Raw genomic sequence first — 17,275 nt, forward strand, 5'->3', positions numbered from 1 at the left:
ATGTATAATTAATGCGCAACATGAACTTTTGGGTAACTTGTGACAATTTGAACTTGTATCTCTACTGAGGTTGTTCATGGTATGAGGCTGAAGGTCTGCAGCCACGAAACACGCTGCACCGCTGCAACAAGGGGTTAATCTTGCCTTAGCGTGCTACGATGGCGCTAAATGCTACGTTGGGTAGGCTCGACAGGCTGGTTGGTACGAAATCGGCAAGCAACTTTCCAAGATCCGAGCTTGCCTTACAGGGCATTACACTCCCAAAGTATTCCACGTTGTGGCCCCAATTTTGGAAAAAGGTCCACGTCTTCCAGATGCCAGATGCGCATCTAGCCAAAAAGTTCGCCAGGTGCGATCTTCTTTAGACATCACTAACAAACGTCACTTTATTCAACCTAGCTCGCGTTAATATGCATTTTTCTACTACTTTATAATTCTACGAGTACATTTTTTGCTATATTCTCAAGCAATCCTAAGTTGCTAGTGTGTTTGTTTGTTAATGTAAACTGGATCTCCCCCCGATGTGGCACTGCGTTTCTGCGCTTCGCCTGTCGTCCTCGTTCCCAAGATGCCATGGCCATGGCGCGATCGCGAGACCGATAACGAGTCACTACTTCCTATAGCGATACCCAACATTAATGGAATAGATCGGAACTGTAATCAAGATGGAGACGATTTTGATGAACGATCACGGTCGATCACTAGAAGATCGGGCCATGCCCGTACCACATCTGCTCAATCACGGGTAGGTTTTTCCTCCTAGGAGCACCTCGAACGATAGCCCAAGATGTTTTCGTTTGTTGGTGATTTATCGAGCTAGAATAGCTGCTAATATATTTCATTGTTGTAGTCTATAGCAGATAGCTTTTCTTTTCTAACACCTGCCGAAACAGCAGCGCGACTTCAAACCTCCTTGACTTACGGCCTCTCGCCTGCCGAGGCCCTCTCGCGACTAGGAGACTTTGGCCCGAACGAGATCCCTCACGATCCGCCAGATCCACTATGGCTTCGATTCATAATGCAATTCCGAGAGCCTCTAATTATCCTACTCCTTGCCTCTGCCTTCCTCTCGATTTTCGTTGGTAATATGGATGATGCTGTCAGTATAACCATCGCTGTGACCATAGTCGTCGCCGTTGGCTTCGTGCAAGAATATCGATCCGAAAAATCTATTGAAGCTCTCAATCATCTGGTTCCCAACCATGCTCATCTAGTCAGGGCGCAGCCGGCACGGCCCTCGCCAGGAACTAAGAGTTCAACGTGGCCTCCCGCTATTAGCGACCCTGAAGAAAAGCATATCGGATATGAATCAGGGACCCCAGGAGAGGAATTATTGGAAGCTACGTCGTCAAAGGTTATGGCAGCCCAGTTGGTCCCAGGAGATCTGGTATTTTTCACTACGGGCGACCGTATCCCGGCTGACATTCGGATTACGAGAGCTGCCGATCTGACCATTGATGCATCAAATCTCACAGGGGAGAACGAGCCGCTAAGAATGACTGCTGATGCGCGATTCCGTAGCCATAGCCCATCAGCATTTGACCAGAGTGCATTACGGCTCCCTACCCCATCTGCCCTATCCCCCCTTTCGTATAACGGGGATGCTAAAGAAGACGCACGCAACCATGGAATTAATAATATTGCGTATATGGGAACTTTGGTCAAGTCTGGTCATGGACAGGGTATCGTCTTTGCTACCGGCGGCAACACCCATTTCGGAACGATTGCCACGAGCGTATCGGGCACCGAAAGCCCCCGTTCTCCCCTTCAACTAAGTATGGACCATCTAGGAAAACAGCTCAGCCAAATATCATTCGGCATAATCGCTTTAATTTCGTTAGTTGGGCTCCTACAAGGCAAGAACATACTTGAGATTTTTACTATATCCATCTCGCTTGCTGTTGCTGCGATTCCCGAAGGGTTGCCTATTATTGTGACAGTCACCCTAGCTCTGGGTGTCCATCGCATGGCGAGGCACAACTCTATCGTTCGAAAAATGCCTAGTGTCGAAACGCTAGGCTCCGTTAACGTTGTCTGCTCTGACAAGACGGGGACACTAACCATGAACCATATGACAACAGCAAAGATGTGGTATTTTGGCACGAGGGATCCGATTGATGTTGATTCGGATGACGAAGCAGCAGAAAGGACGCCTAATACCGCGGTGCGGGGGATCCTACGAATCGGCAACATCGCAAACAATGCGCGCCTTACTCAATCCGCTAAGACTGTATTACCAGATTCTCAAGGTAGAGAATTTGCCCCTTACACGCGATGGGTTGGGCAGCCAACTGATGTTGCCATGCTCGATTTGCTCGACCGATTCAAGGAGCATGATGTGAGGGACTCGATTGGTCCCCGAACGGCTGAGACTCCTTTTAGCTCCGAAAGGAAGTGGATGGGTGTGGTAATCGGCGCGCAACCTGGGAACAGCGACAAGGAATATGCCTACATGAAGGGCGCCATAGATAAAGTCCTCGACGCTTGCGACACGTTTCTTACTGCCGACGGCCGCGAGATTGTCATGGACTCCGTCCGGCGCGAAGAGGCATTACAAGCAGCCGAAAAAATGGCGGAAAAGGGACTCAGAATCTTGGCGTTCGCGAGCGGCCCGGTCACCAAATCCTTCCGAAGCAAATCCGGACATGGTGTTTCCACACGAAGTACCACGCCACTTAGTCGAGATGAGAGTCAAAGCCCAGGGCTACCGTCTCACGAAGAATTGTACAGGGGTTTGACTTTCGCTGGATTGGTAGGGATGAGCGATCCGCCGCGGCCTGGAGTCTCTCGTTCCATTCGAAAATTAATGCGAGGCGGAGTCAAGGTCATGATGATCACCGGCGATTCTGCGACTACGGCGTTGGCCATCGGAAAGGAGCTCGGCATGCAAATTGCTATGCCTCGTGAACACTCGTCAAACCAAATCGCGGTGAAGCCCGTACTCACGGGTGACGAACTTGACGCAATGAGTGATGACGACCTTGCGGCCGCGATCCAGAACACGACTATATTTGCACGTACAAACCCGGATCACAAATTAAAAATCATTCGAGCCCTCCAATCACGCGGCGATATCGTTGCCATGACTGGGGACGGAGTTAATGATGCGCCAGCATTAAAGAAGGCTGACATTGGTATTTCTATGGGTTTGCATGGGACAGACGTGGCAAAGGAGGCTTCCGATATGATTCTAACGGACGATGATTTCTCTACGATCCTTCGCGCCATTGAAGAAGGCAAGGGCATATTCAACAACATCCAAAATTTTATCACATTCCAGCTTAGTACCAGCGTAGCTAGTTTAGCTTTGGTCTTCATCTGCACCTGCATGGGGTTCAAGACCCCCTTGAATGCTATGCAGATTCTCTGGATCAGTAAGTAACCATGCCCCCTTATATTTATCCTACAACTAACATTAAATTCAAAGATATCATTATGGATGGCCCGCCAGCCCAGTCTCTAGGTGTGGAACGAGTAGATCCCGATGTCATGTCCCGACCACCACGATCCCGAAGTGAGCCGGTGCTTACGAAGGCCCTACTTCAACGTGTTTTGACCTCAGCTGCCATTATTATGGTGGGTACCATGGTCGTATATACTCACGAAATGCTAGATGGCGAAGTCTCACGACGGGATACGACAATGACATTCACGTGCTTTGTGCTGTTCGATATGTTCAACGCGTTAACGTGCCGGTCAGAGAGCAAATCTGTTTTCAGGGGTGAAGTGGGCTTATTTTCCAACAAATTATTCAATTGGGCAGTGTCATTGAGCATAGCGGGTCAGCTACTTGTTATTTACTTCCCGTGGCTCCAGGAGGTGTTCCAGACGGAAGCCTTGGGGCTATTTGATCTCATCAGGTTGGTCGTGCTGGCGAGCTCGGTGTTCTGGGCAGACGAGGCTAGGAAATGGTACAAATACGGACGGAGGCGGTTGGGCGGATACAGCCAGGCGGTTTAGTAATTCTAGGCGACGACGTTACATACATTATACGGGGGGCCTATGTTGGATTATACAAAACATGTAAATCTATTTATGAGTATATCTACCTACGTGTAGTACGCCTCGTGGAAGACGTAAGTCGTCGATATTGCGCCTCGTCCTGCGGTCCTCTCATCTGTGCCAAAAGCCACCTTCGCATGTTCCGCCTCTTCTGATAATCGGGCTTCTGCAGCCCATCGTTCAGAGTGCCGTTGCATCCGGACCCGTTGATGCCTCGAGCCTCGTAGATTACCTCGCCTTTTCTCCTGTCGAGGATGGTCTGGCTCTCAGTGCTCTTGGTGCTCTTGGTTCTCTTGGTGCTCTTAGTGCTATCGGTACTCTTATTGGTCTTAGTTGCGGTTTGCTCTTTAGTGATGTCTGCCCTCGGCTTTGCAATACGTTCCGCTTCGCTTCCAGACTTCGTGGGTGCGGTTGTCTCAGCCATTCGCAGCAGAGTCAAGGAGCTATGTTGCGCTGCAACTACCTCCGGTTATGAATTATATGTAGTAGCACGAGGAAATTTCTATTGCTTAAGCTACCGTGCCGGACACGGTTGTTGGTCTTGGTAATTAGGTAGAGGTAGCTAGCTGTAAACTAATATGTTTTGCTCAACGACGAAGGTGCCAGTTCAGAGCCTAGTAGATACGACACTTGTAACGTGATAATAATATGATAATGTGAATATTTTAAGGACTGTTCCTCTAGAGGTTTTCCCACGCCGCTAGCAGCGTGATGCATTGAGTCGGTTAGATGGGTAGCTATTCGTAACCTTCTTTTCCCAAAATCTCTCCAGGAAACTATGTATAGGTACTTTAGAGTACGAGGCAAGGGAACAAGTAGTTCATATAGAAAAGTATCTCCATATTTCTTTGACGAGTAGATTCTAGGCTCAAGAACTTGTGTCGACGGCCGTACCACTAAATGCGGTATGCCATGTCATTGGATAATCGTTCTGTGTAAACGTTCTCTTAATAGGCTGTGACAACTAGGTTAAGGAACTGTGTTGGTATAAGTGGGTGGAAACAGTTAACCTAGGAGCTGTTCAGGAGACAATGGGAGTTCTTATGATATACGTAGCACGGTCTTTGTGTCGTGTTCGTTGGCTTCGGTTGAGCTTCTGTTCGAATGTCTTTCATTATAATTTTGTCTTGCTGGTAACCATAGGATATGTGCTGTCTGTTTCTCATAATGGCTACTGAGTTCTAGCAAATGTATTACGTAGACACTTTTCTGCCACTAGAAGGGGTAAGTCTTTTCTCTCAAAGTCGAGCTACTCAGAGATTACATGTATAATTATGCGCCGATTGAGTTCCTACCTAGTCCTTATATACAGATTTGCCCGTGACTATTAGAGAAGATTTTAGTATACATAGGCAATAAAGTGACAGTGAATCCCCCTTTACTTTTAGTTGTAAGAAACGTGCAACTCAATAGACCCGCCCTATAGAAGAATATAGTTCAACACCGATGGCTCAGAGTTCCATCATCGCTTCAAGGCGCATCGGTAGGATCCCTATGGCTCGTTGTCAATATAGATCATAGTTCGTGGCATCTATTACGCGTGACTTACCAATCCGTAACCAGTTTCTCATCGAGTCCGTCCATTCTCTCCATATCTTCCGCGGAGATCTCAAAGCCGCCTACCTGGCCGTTTTCAATCTGACGCTCGCGTTTTGTGCTCTTTGGCAAAGGAACGAGTCCGTGCTGAAGCGACCACCTATCGAGCGTCAATATCGATGCGCGGCGTAGAAATTCCCTCGTCATTATAGACTCGACTCACCGAATCATTAGCTGCGCAGGCGTACACGAGTACTTCTTCGATAATTCTACGATGGTCGGATGTTTCATACGCATCCCATGAGCTAGCGGAGCGTAGGCCTCCACGACGATAGTAAACCTGGCGCATGTAGCCCTAATCTCAGTCTGCGTGTTGAAAGGATGGACTTCGATTTGGTTGACTTGCGGGGGGTGCCTTGGCTTTGCCAGAATGAGCTCTTCTAGCTAAACTCAGCTGAGTGGTTAGTTAAACAAAGCTCTTCCTAGACAGCGTCTTCTAGGTTAGGTACTTAAAAAGATGACGACTAACGTGGCGGGTTCCGTAGTTGCTAATTCCACCCGACTTGACCTCCCCCTCATCGATCGCATCCTCAACGGCCCTCCAACTCGCCAGTCGAGCCTCGCGACCGCCATACGGGCTGTGAAGGAGAAATAGATCGATATAGCCGAGCCCGCAGGCGTCAACAGACTGCCGTATAGACCGGCGCACGGTATCGTAAGATTTACTATTGCTAGCTAATTTCGAGGTGTAAAATACGTCGAGGCGCGTGGGGTCTCCTTCCCTGCCGTGATAGCCGGGAAGGTAATCACGGATAGCTTCTCCAGCTTCCCTTTCGTTGTTGTACATCTGAGCACAGTCGAAGCCCCGGTAGCCCACAGCCAACGCCGACTGCACGGATGCCTTGGCTTCCTGAGGACTCATCTTGTATAAGCCCAGCTGGATCTGGGGCATGAGCTTGCCGTTCGGCAGCTGACCAAGTCAACGTCAGCTGAGTGAGATGGGGCTTGCGATGTACGTATTTTATAGAGATGATATATATCACTTACCTTGATTTTACTGGCTACCGAGAAGTTGCTTGCCGACATAATGAGCCTCTGGGTTATTAGATACGAGATTTGGAGGATTTCTATATAATGTGGAGGTTTATTGTATGGTTCGGAATTATTGAAGTCAATCTAGATAGATATCTAAGGTGCCGGGTGTTATATATACGTAGTTCTATTTCCCTTACCTCATACTTCGTCAACGTCGACATCACACCTACGGTACCTACACCTAACCTATGCCGAGAGCGGCCCCGCCCGGAGGACGCCGAGTGGTAGATCCTCCCGCTCATTTTATGCTTAGCTCACTTATAGTATCTAGATATTTCTTTGTTAAGATTGATGGCATAGTTAAAGCCTACCTAGTTAGTATGTATGTTTCCACGATACTATTTGTTTCGGTCTCATTGCTACCAATCAAAATTCAATAACATCACAAGGTTCTGTAGTATTTCAACCTTTAAACGTCCCGCCTGTCATATCTTTTTCTTAATCAAGGCGTAAGAGAGGTATGCAACCTTCTCTGCTAAATACCTCCCTTTATGAGTAAGCATATTTACGATGATGGTGTGATACTACCTACCTCTTAATGCTTCTTCCATTCTCGTACTCGGATTACGCTACAATTATAGTTGGTAGGCGGACACGTCAAGGGTCGCATGTCGTAGTCTCCAAACGGCTATTGAATCCTAATATAATATTATATTGAATTATTTATATATGTAAGGATAAAACTACTTGAGTAGTAACTTTGATTATTATTAACTAGGTAGTTATTATTTTCAAAGGATACTAAGGATCAGTTGACAGTTTCGTCGGTCCGTTGTCTAATACATGTACAGTAGTAGTAGGTAATGGTGTGAGAATGTGAGAATGCTTCAATAGCGACACCCGGTCGCGGGATGATTCCTATAGGCCACCTAAAAGCCATCTCCGCTACTCTCGGCTTAACTATTTCGGCCATGATTCTGCGTAGCACAACAGTAGGGAGCTAATGTATGGGAGTATAAAAGGCAAACCTGACAAAGGTACGCAGGGAATTAAATAGGTAAGTAGGTACATGTAATACTGTCAAATGCAAGACACGACATGTCATGACATGATATGACATAGAATAGATGAGGAGAAAAGTCTTGGTTCCTGGACCTAGCTCCGGTGAATGTTTTAAATAATTCACCACCGTCCTGTCAGCCTGTATATATGTATGTTTCTATTCAACCTTGCGGAGATCAAGAACCAAAATAGTAACACACATGAGCTCCCCATAGAAAAAGGATGACTCTTTGGGCATGATTGATGGGGATAGACTTTAGGTGGGATGGACCTTAGGTTTCTTTAGGTCTCTTTATCGCTATCGGTAAAAAGTATGTGTGGCTGTCGCGCTGTGATAGGTTCTACTAAACGTGGCTAGTACAATACTAAAATTGGGATCTTACCTCTACCTAGTATAGTGTGTACCACAGCAACCTAATGACCTTGTATTCGTAGGCGTTGTACGTTGTACGTTGTACGTTGTACAGGTAGCAGGTAGCAGGTAGCAGGAAGGTTCAAATCACGCCAAGACTCATTCAGGCAAGAACGCACTGGTCGCTGGTCGCTGTTGTTCTGTCCGTCATCCGTACCCGCCTTTGCCTTGCCTCGCCTCGCCTCGACGATTTCCTTTACGCATGAACTCATTCCACCTCTCGCCATTCTTTGTACCAACGAACATTTTGCTAAGCATCGCGTCTCCGCCATTCCCTTTACGCTACATACAATCCTCACCGTCGCTTTGCGCATATACACCCAAACACACCCACTACCGAGTACCTACCATTCATTTCCTAGAGAGACTAAAGAGGCATTATTAATTCTGTACCTCGTATCCTTCGACTTTTTTTTAATTTTTACGAGAAGAGGTCCCATGCGAACAGGACAAAAACACTAGAAAAACCAGACTGCATCGAAAGGAGACCTCGCACCCCTCTCGCCGACGATATATACACATGCCTCAGAGCATCGCCGCATCGATATCTCCCGCTTGTTTTCCGATCGATACTGCTAAAGCCCTGGTGAGCCCAACTTCAGTCTCGCGCCGCGCCGGCGGAAGGGGGTTCGAGGCATATGATGCCTGGTGTCGTCATGATGGAGAACGGCGTTCGGGCGTCGCTACCCACAAATCATGACAGAGACCACGGCCAATTTGTTAACGGCAACGGCAACGGGAACCACGCACCTCAATCCGCTCCTGACCGACACAATGGCATTCCTACCGGGGCCGGGGCTGGTAGCAACAACGGAGCAAGCTCCATGGCGAACAAGAAGGAACACGGCGATGCCGCGAATGCAGCGCAGGTACAGCGGACGAGCTCTAACCCGTCGCGTATGAACGACCTCCCAGATGAGATAAAGCATATTACAGATGGATTTATTCCCTTGAGTGTGTTGCTATCGCGACTCGCGCAGAAAACCCACAACCAGCTAGCTGATGAGATCGTTGCTTTGGCCAAGATGCCGGCGCCGACCTCTGTTCTTAACGGCAATTCCTCACATGGTCCCGCCGTAACAGACGATACTTCACCCGAAAATCTCAGCAAAAAGACTAGAATTCTAAACTTCATCCAGGATAAACACGCCGAATGGGTAAAAGCGACGGTAATTGCGAGATGGAGCAGGAACGCCTCATCTGTCAGCAGTCTGATCGACTTGCATTCTCTTATCAGAATGGAGCAGAAGAGGTACTTTGATATTATAGCTATTATGGCAGATCATCGATGGTCCCTGGCCTTCGCACGACTTCCAAACCCCGACCTGCGAACTGCTCTCCACGTACTTTCCACCGGAACCGCCCCCTGGATGCCGGATCTTAATTACATCGACCCTCCTCCTCTGACTCAAAAAGAGCAGCTGCAATGGATCGAAAACCTGAACACGCTACTTTCGATTCGACTTAATTTAGAGGACTATGATAATATCCCTTACCATTTTCGAGACTACACCATCGATTCTGGACGCGTCACCTTCAAAGTCCCTGGTGAGTTCGAGGTAGACCTCACGATAGCCGACGAGGACTTCGAGAAGCAGTTCTGGTTCATCGACTTCCGGTTCGATTTTACCCCAGCACCCTCTGAATTATCCGACTCGATGAGAATGCATTTGGAAGGCAAAGTCAACGAAGTGCTAGAAAAAGAAGGCCTTAAGGGATGTTATAAATTCCTACACGAGCTAGTACTAACTCACAAGATTACGGAATACCTGCGCCAGGCTGCCGAGCTGAACAGGGATCGTTGGGTGGATACCCTCAAGGTCGAGCGGCTTAACCGGGCTTTGGCTATTCAATATTGGGTCGGCCGCTACCCGCCGGAAGGCCCGAAGAGTTGGATCATCTTAGGCGTTAGCACCGGCAAGAAAGCAGATGCACCCGAGGACCCTAAATCGACGAGTCATCTTACCTTACGTTGGTTTAGGGATAATAAGGAGGTGAAGGACGTAGAGGTTCCACTTGACGATGCGGTTATCTCGACGGAGGATCTCTTAAACCGTGTCATCGGAAGGCATATCGGATATATCCTTGGCTCAATATACTCCAAGTTAAAACCGAGCGGACGTTTCACCAAGCGAGAAGCCGGTCTTGCTCTAGACGTACGAGAGGACGACCCGTCACAATCGTCGCTCAGGGTGCAAATAGGTTACGACCACTATCTGACCGTTAGAATCAGCCCCATCACCGGATTGTTCACGATGAAGCCGCAGTCGAGCATGTCTTGGAAAGGGGAGCACAGGTTAAACTGGCTATCGAAAGATCCTATTCAAGACGGGGCTGTCTGTGTAGAAGGTGTAAGATGTCACTACGTCGTCGACGAAATTATCCGACGCGGGAAGAGTACGGGCTGGTTCGTCTGTAAAGCGCCCGTGAAAACGGAGGCTGTTAAGGAGGCATTAAAGTCGCGGGAAGTCGGCCAGCTTGTGTGGCTCAGACGACGTGGTTGGACAGATCGGTGGTATTTGATGGTAAATATGAGCTTAAGCGGGGATGTATGGTGCTTGACGGAAGTGTAAGTTTTGAAGACCATCCCTCTCTGAGCCCACAGCTAATGAAATATTGCGCAGCTATAATCCTCCTACTGGAGACCCGCGAATCTCATCATTTACCAAGTTGCCGTTCAGCTCTTACATGCTAAACCTCAAAGACAAGTTCTTCTCCAACTTGACCATATTCACTGCCGCTATAATCTCTCATATAACGGACATGAGGACCCTCCATCATCGACGAATCAAACACTCCACTTACGCCGGAATCAACTACACCCTCCCCCCTAGCTTGAGGGTTCCAGCCATATTTGTAAGGCTTACGGATATATTGAGGCCATCCCAACCGAACGAACCCGGTCGGCAAGTTGCATCTTGGGCGCACGACTACGTGCAAATTACGTTCAGGGGCGCAAGTGGCCCGTCTACTAAACCGCAGATTTCAGACCGTCATTTGATGACCGTCGAGGGTACCGGGGAAAATGCGTCGGTACAAAAAGAGTCGTTGCATATATTCCTAGAAGCTCGGATTCAGGTTTCCAAACCGTCCAGGTTTGGCCTCCTTAAGGGGCACGTTGAACGGGATGTGGCATTTAGCAGACGGTTAGGGGTATTTGCGCTTCGTTTAGAGGAGAAAATTGGAGGCACGATGTTGGATACACTTGCTCAACGTCTACAGGCTATTGACAAGCTAGCCGACTGCATCGATGCGATACGCCAAAGCGACAGGGACATCCAGTGCGAGGAGATTACGCTTACAAAGATCGTGGTTAATTATACAGACCGACTAAAATCGGAGGCCGGTACGGCAGCGCAGCTACATGGTCACCGTTGGAAGGCGACATTAGAGTTGGGTCCGAACGGAACTAGGCTACTGTTCGACAAGGGCAACCCTCAGCTACGCGCCCTGGATCTGTTCCGACAACTTGTTAATTCGGACCTTCGCTGCGAAAAGTTACCATTTTTCTTATCGAGCACGTTGCCAATCCACCGCGCTTTGGATTCAGTCGAGGATGCTTGGGCTCCTCTCGAGATAAATAACCAAGGTCGCGTTGAAGTGTTTGTAGCGCATCTGGATTGGTTCGATATACGCTACTACCTTCCACCTAGCAGGAATTCACACGTCCCGCGCCGTTTAACGCTACAGATTCGACTCAAAAAACGTCGCGATGGTGTCGAATGGGTAATGTCTCGCGAGGAATCCATCACGGTAAAGAAACCCGATGATGAGTTTAAGCAGGCACTTGAAAAGGTCTGGAATGCAGATAATAAGGTGTGGCGTTCTTTGGTTGACGCGGCCGCGTGCAAGACGGACCACAGCGTGGGAGATTTGATCAGAGCCGTAGACGAAAGCGTTAGGCGGCTCTTGACGCGCTCACCAACGCTTTTAAAACAAAACCATCCCAAAGCCCAGGTGCCGGCTAAGAACCAGACCCAGGCTATGTATCATAAGGCGATGGCAGCCGGTAGGGTTCGAATGCAGACGGACCAAGTGGTGGTATTGGATGACTAGGCAGCGGAAGAGGAAATAAATCAGTGATGGCGTAGGGAGCAAGCAGGTATACGACCAAAAAGTGTTAGAGAGAGACTGCGATGTGAATCGGGGATGCCGGCCATACTTGAGATACCCTTAGGAAACAGAGGCACGAGGCGACAGGAGAATTGCCTCCATCGTCCGAAAGTCACAAATGAAATTATTAGTAATGATTTACATTCTCGGGACGCTTTTGTTTCTGAGTAGCAATGCGATGACTTTGACGAATGTATGTTCCTATAACAGATAGGTAGTATGGCAATAAGTACCTGAGTTAATGTATTCAATTTGTCTATCCCCTTCGGTTTACGAAGATGGGGAGGATAACCGAAACTACTAATAAAAACATGATAGTTATACATGATAGGAACATGCAAAGTTGACGGCATTTATTCTCCTTTCGGGTTGAAACCGGAACCGAGTTTTGAATAGCGGTTTCGCGGCGACGGACCGTGCTGTTAGGGCCCTGTAGCTCAGGATCAGTTACCAGTATAAGTTATACCTAATCCAGGCGCTACAGATGCAACCTTGGGAACACGACAGCCATACGATAGGGGCCCTTTAGCCGTTTATGATTCATGATGTCAGGGTACCTATACGAGCTCCTGTTAGCTAAGGCTTAGGTAGGTTAGGTATGGTACATGTAGGTATGTAAATATCGTCGACTGGTTGGTACGACTGCTGCTGATATTTACGTTCTAAATAATAATTGACGGATCGACTCGAAGATATCTAAATTCTCTCCTAGACGCAGTTTGAATATACCCTACGAGATAGGGCAGTACAGAGTAGATCTAAGAAATAATGTCGTGTAAGTTTTATGCCGTATATACGAGCCTAACCTCCGATTTGCCCTTCTCATTCCTATTTCTGTTCCTATTCCCCCGCAGCGCGGCCACCCGCGAGATATTGCTATCGCATCTTCAGCTGGCTGCATTGGTGCTATACCCTATATATCCTCATTGCCTTTCTACATCACACTCGTAGATCACTGCGGACACACACACACACACACACACACACACACACATATATATATTAGTTATCTAGGTGCCCGGCTATGTAGAATAACTAGGTACTCAAACAACTAACCCTCCGGACTCATGTAGTCTTCACAGGAACAACCAAGCTCGTCAACACCTCGCCGATCCCCTCCTCCCCGGGCCACCACCACGCCCCCCGCATCACCAAAGCCGCGGCCGTCTCGCTCCTGCACGACCACGTCTTCTACCTCAAGTGCGAGCCGCACTACGTCTCGCACCGCGCCCTCCCCCCCACGCCCTCCAGCGCCGACGCCGCCAAGGCCAAAGCCGCGTACCAGCTGCCGCGGGACCTGGAGCCGCTGGGCGAGCCCGCGGTCAAGCTGTACGAGGTGGTGGACCACGTGCCGAACCCGGTGTGGAGCTCGAGCGTCGTGAGCAGCGAGGAGTTTGTGGATTTTAGGGACGGCTTGTGGGTTAGGATCCGCAGCCCGTTGGCGGTGGTTATGGAGACTAGGTGGACGGTGAGGGAGAGGAAGGGGAAGGGTACTACGGGGCAGGAAGAGGGAGAGGGAAAGGGGGAAGAAGAAGAAGGGGGGCTGGAGTTGGTGGAGGATGTTATGATTAGTTGCTCGAAATTACTGATGGGTCTTGTGAAGGGCCAGGTGGAGAGTAATTGGAGGGAGATACATAGGAAGATCGCTGCGAGGTTGGTTGAGGATGCGAAGAAGGGGGAGGTGAAGGAGTGAGGAAGATGAGGGTGGTGGTGGATAGGCGATGAGGAGAGGATGTAGATTGGTTTAAGGGCGTACATATTTCATATATATATGTCTTGATTACTTCATAGTTACGACGGCTATGTTACAGCTAGAATGGGTTGGGTTTATATAAATATTTTACTTGACCTAGAGTTACTAGGTAGGTAATCAGAGTGTTAGACTTGGCCGTATATAAAAGTGAAGGTGAAAAAAATAGACTGTGCATTACTAAAACAAAAGCAAACAGCGGGAGGTAAAAGAATGGAAGGAAAGGAAAAAGGTAAAAAGTGAAAAAAGTAAAGTTGCCAGCTGCAGGGTTCGAACCTGCGCATCTCTCGATAATGGTGTTCAAGATCCTGAAGACTTAAAACCACCGCCTTAGACCACTATTACGGGATTTGTTAGTGCGTGATTTCTTTTTTTGTAGAAGTTCTGGTAAAAACTTACCTCGGCCAAACTGGCTTGATTGCAGTAATTGCTTTACGTTCTTATTACGCCTTAAGTGTAGGTAGGCATTTGCGACCGACCAATCAACAAACACTCCCCTTTTATCAGGTAGGTACTTGGGTACATCCGCACGAGATTTATGTATCCCCCTTTTCGATGAGGTGTTGAGTGAGTTATTTGACTATGTACATACACACCAGCACCGGTTGATGATAGCTAGGTACCTAACCTATATATGTATCTTGCCTAGGTTTATTCGCTTTAGTGTATCTGTTAATTTATAATTCGTCGCTCGTGCGTAAGAATAGGACGCAGGATATCATGCCGAATTTATGTATCGTATCGTATCGTATCGTACGTTTTCGCTGCCCGACCAAAAGTAACCGATACATTATATAAGAACCCAAATAACATAGCCATGGATATCGGGGGTCTCGAATGCTAAATAAGGTATGTAAGGTATGTAACCAAGTCCAAAATAAGGGTGGCCGAGGAGGTAGGTACTCGAGAGGTTAAGTTTGGCATTCATAGAACATCCAGGGACGTAAAGACACTACTGTAGTCTGTGCTTACTCGGGCCGATATTTCTTGATAGTAATTGCATATAGTTAAGTCTGATTACGATAGTACCTATATTTCGAGGACTATTGGGAGTGACGGGAGGAAATGCTGAGAGGGTAGGATTAATATGACTGAATATTCTACCGAAGCAAGTTGATGTGTAGGTATCAATCCGTACTTTAGGATATTTGAATATGATTTAGAATCTTTACCGCTCGACGCAAGTTCGTAGCCACGGTTGATCCCTATCAATAGTCCAGTTCGACACTCTACGCCGGGTATCTACTCCAAGTCGTTTTGAATGTCCTCGGAGCCCTAGCATGAGCTATTTGCCTCTCAAGTTTCCATCAGAAGCTCTGGGGAGAGATCGCGGTACTTCGACAAGGCCTATGCGAACACAAGTAATCCAATCTAGGTAACACGGTTAGAATCTATGACATGTATTCACTATATTCCCACGTCTCGCCTAGGCAGCTTCGGGCAACTAAAATATCGTCTCTTCGTCAGATACGATTTGATAAGACGTTGCCGGCTTGTAATTTCTAGGGTCGTCACACGAACTCGGTGTATTTACGCGTTACTTGTGTATTCGGTTATTTAGGTAGCAAAGTTAGCTGCCGTTAGTAACTCTAGCCTCTTGCTCCGGTAATAAGTCGCCAGAAATACATATCGTAAATCGTGACTTATGTCCCTTACTTTAATCGTACATAACTATTTGGGAAGTTGCTAGGAGAAGTGTAAAACGTTGAAAATCTCGGGGAGAACATTTCGTACGGCGATATGGCCGTGAGGTCAGACAGCGTTCCTAAAAGCGAGCGCTCGTCTAAGTAAATGAATTTATGCACTCGGGGATAGCTCGCAGCTTTCTACTCACGTTGCTCCATCTAAAATATAACGAGACATATAGGTACAGCGCTACCAGACCACCAAGCTTTAGCAGGGTATTTGGCGAGTACTGAATAGGAGTCGTCCTTTTTGGGAGCATGGTTAGGGAGTCCTTCGAGCTCCATTGTATGTATATATCGAGGGCAGTTAAGAGTTCCTAGGCAAAGGGCCCGGAGCGGAACCAATCGTAACGCAGTATCCCGACCTCAACTGCTAATGAAAGTCATGTCCTGGCGTGGACCCCCTCGACCGCTGAAATCCGCACCTACAGCCACGGAAGCAGAAGCGGCCGCGAGCTCCGGCCGAGTTCGTCGATATCGAACGACCTGTCGCTGTCGGGACGGTTACGACGAGTTCGTAGGTATATTTCTTAGTAAGATCCAGGGGTCGTAACCGGTTTTTGCAGAGGGCAAAGGAGCAATCGGACGAAAACTCGCAGCATGTCTATCCCGCGGATCTAGTAGGTATATGCACGTCAAGTTTCAACATCACCCATCTCAATTGCTTAGATCAGGAAGATCCATGTAGGGTTGTGCAGGTATTGTACGGCGACGGAAGGAAGCCGGTATCAGGGGTTCTGCATGTAGGGAGAGATCAAAGCGGGCTGGCATATGCGAGGCACTGGCCATTAGCAGCAGTATGGCGATACATAGTAGGTAGGTTTGAGAACAGCTATGAAGTCAAACTATGTAAGGCTACTAGATTGCCGCAAAGAACCATGAGACTTATGATATCTCGCTCGCCGTTATTCCGAGCGAGGAAGATAGATACTACGTGAGGATTGACGAGGTTCGCTATCGGGATTACCCCCTCGAAAAAGAAAGAGCAAGGGTTGATCTTCGTGCTTTTCTTCGTAGGGTTCAAATACCTAGCACCAACTAGATGTCTAAACCGGCATAAGGCTACGACACATGACTTGGCGAGACTGCGGCAGCGGTTGAAACGGTAGTGCCGGTGTTGTTCTTTTCCGAGATACCTAGGCCAGACGATGCTTCAGGCACCAACTTCGGGTATCAATTTCAGGTATCAACTTCCGGCTCGGTCGATTTCGTAAGAGATATTTCAAGTCTAGAACTACGGAAAATAAAGCATGTAAATAGGTTCTACCGGCCCGGTAGAAATCCACTCGCGACTATGTTTCGAAGCCTCACTCTGTCAAAGCGGTCAGGTACTAGCGGTCTAATATCCGCTTCCGAGCGGTTCGCGTGGAAATATTGCATATAAATATTCCGACGCTCCACTCGCCATGGCAAAACGGGGAATAGCTCTGGCTTAAAGCGGTCTTGCACCGGTATTATGAAAATCTAGAGACGGACTGGACGCCAGAACTGCGACCGAACTCATCGGGCGGTAGTAGATAGTGTAGGTAATCTTACATGAAGCGAGATCCATATTCTACGAGAATAATATCGTTTGCTAGCTGTGCCGTATGTATGGGCCGTATGTGCAATGGGAATAGATCGCCGTCTGCTTTTGACTAACTCGTTTTCGTCCTGCAATGCAGCAACGGGACGGCAGCG

The 17,275-nt window shown here is 48.1% G+C and overlaps 4 protein-coding genes across 4 annotated transcripts; 3 read left to right on the forward strand and 1 right to left on the reverse strand.

Annotated features, from left to right (window-relative positions):
• The first annotated feature begins 242 nt into the window (after positions 1-242).
• F5Y00DRAFT_237181 (calcium-transporting ATPase type 2C member 1) lies at positions 243-4,411 on the forward strand. The gene is made up of 3 exons (XM_048007783.1): positions 243-745; positions 851-3,374; positions 3,428-4,411. Exons 1-3 carry the CDS (start codon positions 569-571, stop codon positions 3,958-3,960), a joined length of 3,234 nt encoding a protein of 1,077 aa, XP_047864878.1. The 5' UTR covers positions 243-568; the 3' UTR covers positions 3,961-4,411.
• An 859-nt stretch (positions 4,412-5,270) lies between these two features.
• F5Y00DRAFT_237183 (aldo-keto reductase family 1 member E1) lies at positions 5,271-6,766 on the reverse strand. Its single transcript, XM_048007784.1, has 5 exons — positions 6,586-6,766; positions 6,068-6,508; positions 5,762-5,982; positions 5,552-5,698; positions 5,271-5,494 (listed from the first exon to the last, which is right to left on the reverse strand). Exons 1-5 carry the CDS (start codon positions 6,622-6,624, stop codon positions 5,473-5,475), a joined length of 870 nt encoding a protein of 289 aa, XP_047864879.1. The 5' UTR covers positions 6,625-6,766; the 3' UTR covers positions 5,271-5,472.
• A 1,329-nt stretch (positions 6,767-8,095) lies between these two features.
• On the forward strand, positions 8,096-12,406 carry F5Y00DRAFT_237186 (MED14-domain-containing protein). The gene is made up of 2 exons (XM_048007785.1): positions 8,096-10,616; positions 10,672-12,406. Exons 1-2 carry the CDS (start codon positions 8,686-8,688, stop codon positions 12,101-12,103), a joined length of 3,363 nt encoding a protein of 1,120 aa, XP_047864880.1. The 5' UTR covers positions 8,096-8,685; the 3' UTR covers positions 12,104-12,406.
• A 398-nt stretch (positions 12,407-12,804) lies between these two features.
• Positions 12,805-14,250, forward strand: F5Y00DRAFT_78643 (uncharacterized protein). The gene is made up of 2 exons (XM_048014143.1): positions 12,805-12,935; positions 13,234-14,250. The coding sequence occupies exons 1-2, from the start codon at positions 12,929-12,931 to the stop codon at positions 13,851-13,853; spliced, it is 627 nt and encodes a 208-aa protein (XP_047864881.1). The 5' UTR covers positions 12,805-12,928; the 3' UTR covers positions 13,854-14,250.
• The last annotated feature ends 3,025 nt before the right edge of the window (positions 14,251-17,275 follow it).

Source organism: Daldinia vernicosa (assembly GCF_022497035.1).
Source record: "Daldinia vernicosa strain CBS 139.73 unplaced genomic scaffold F5Y00scaffold_23, whole genome shotgun sequence".
Lineage (NCBI taxonomy): Eukaryota > Fungi > Ascomycota > Sordariomycetes > Xylariales > Hypoxylaceae > Daldinia > Daldinia vernicosa.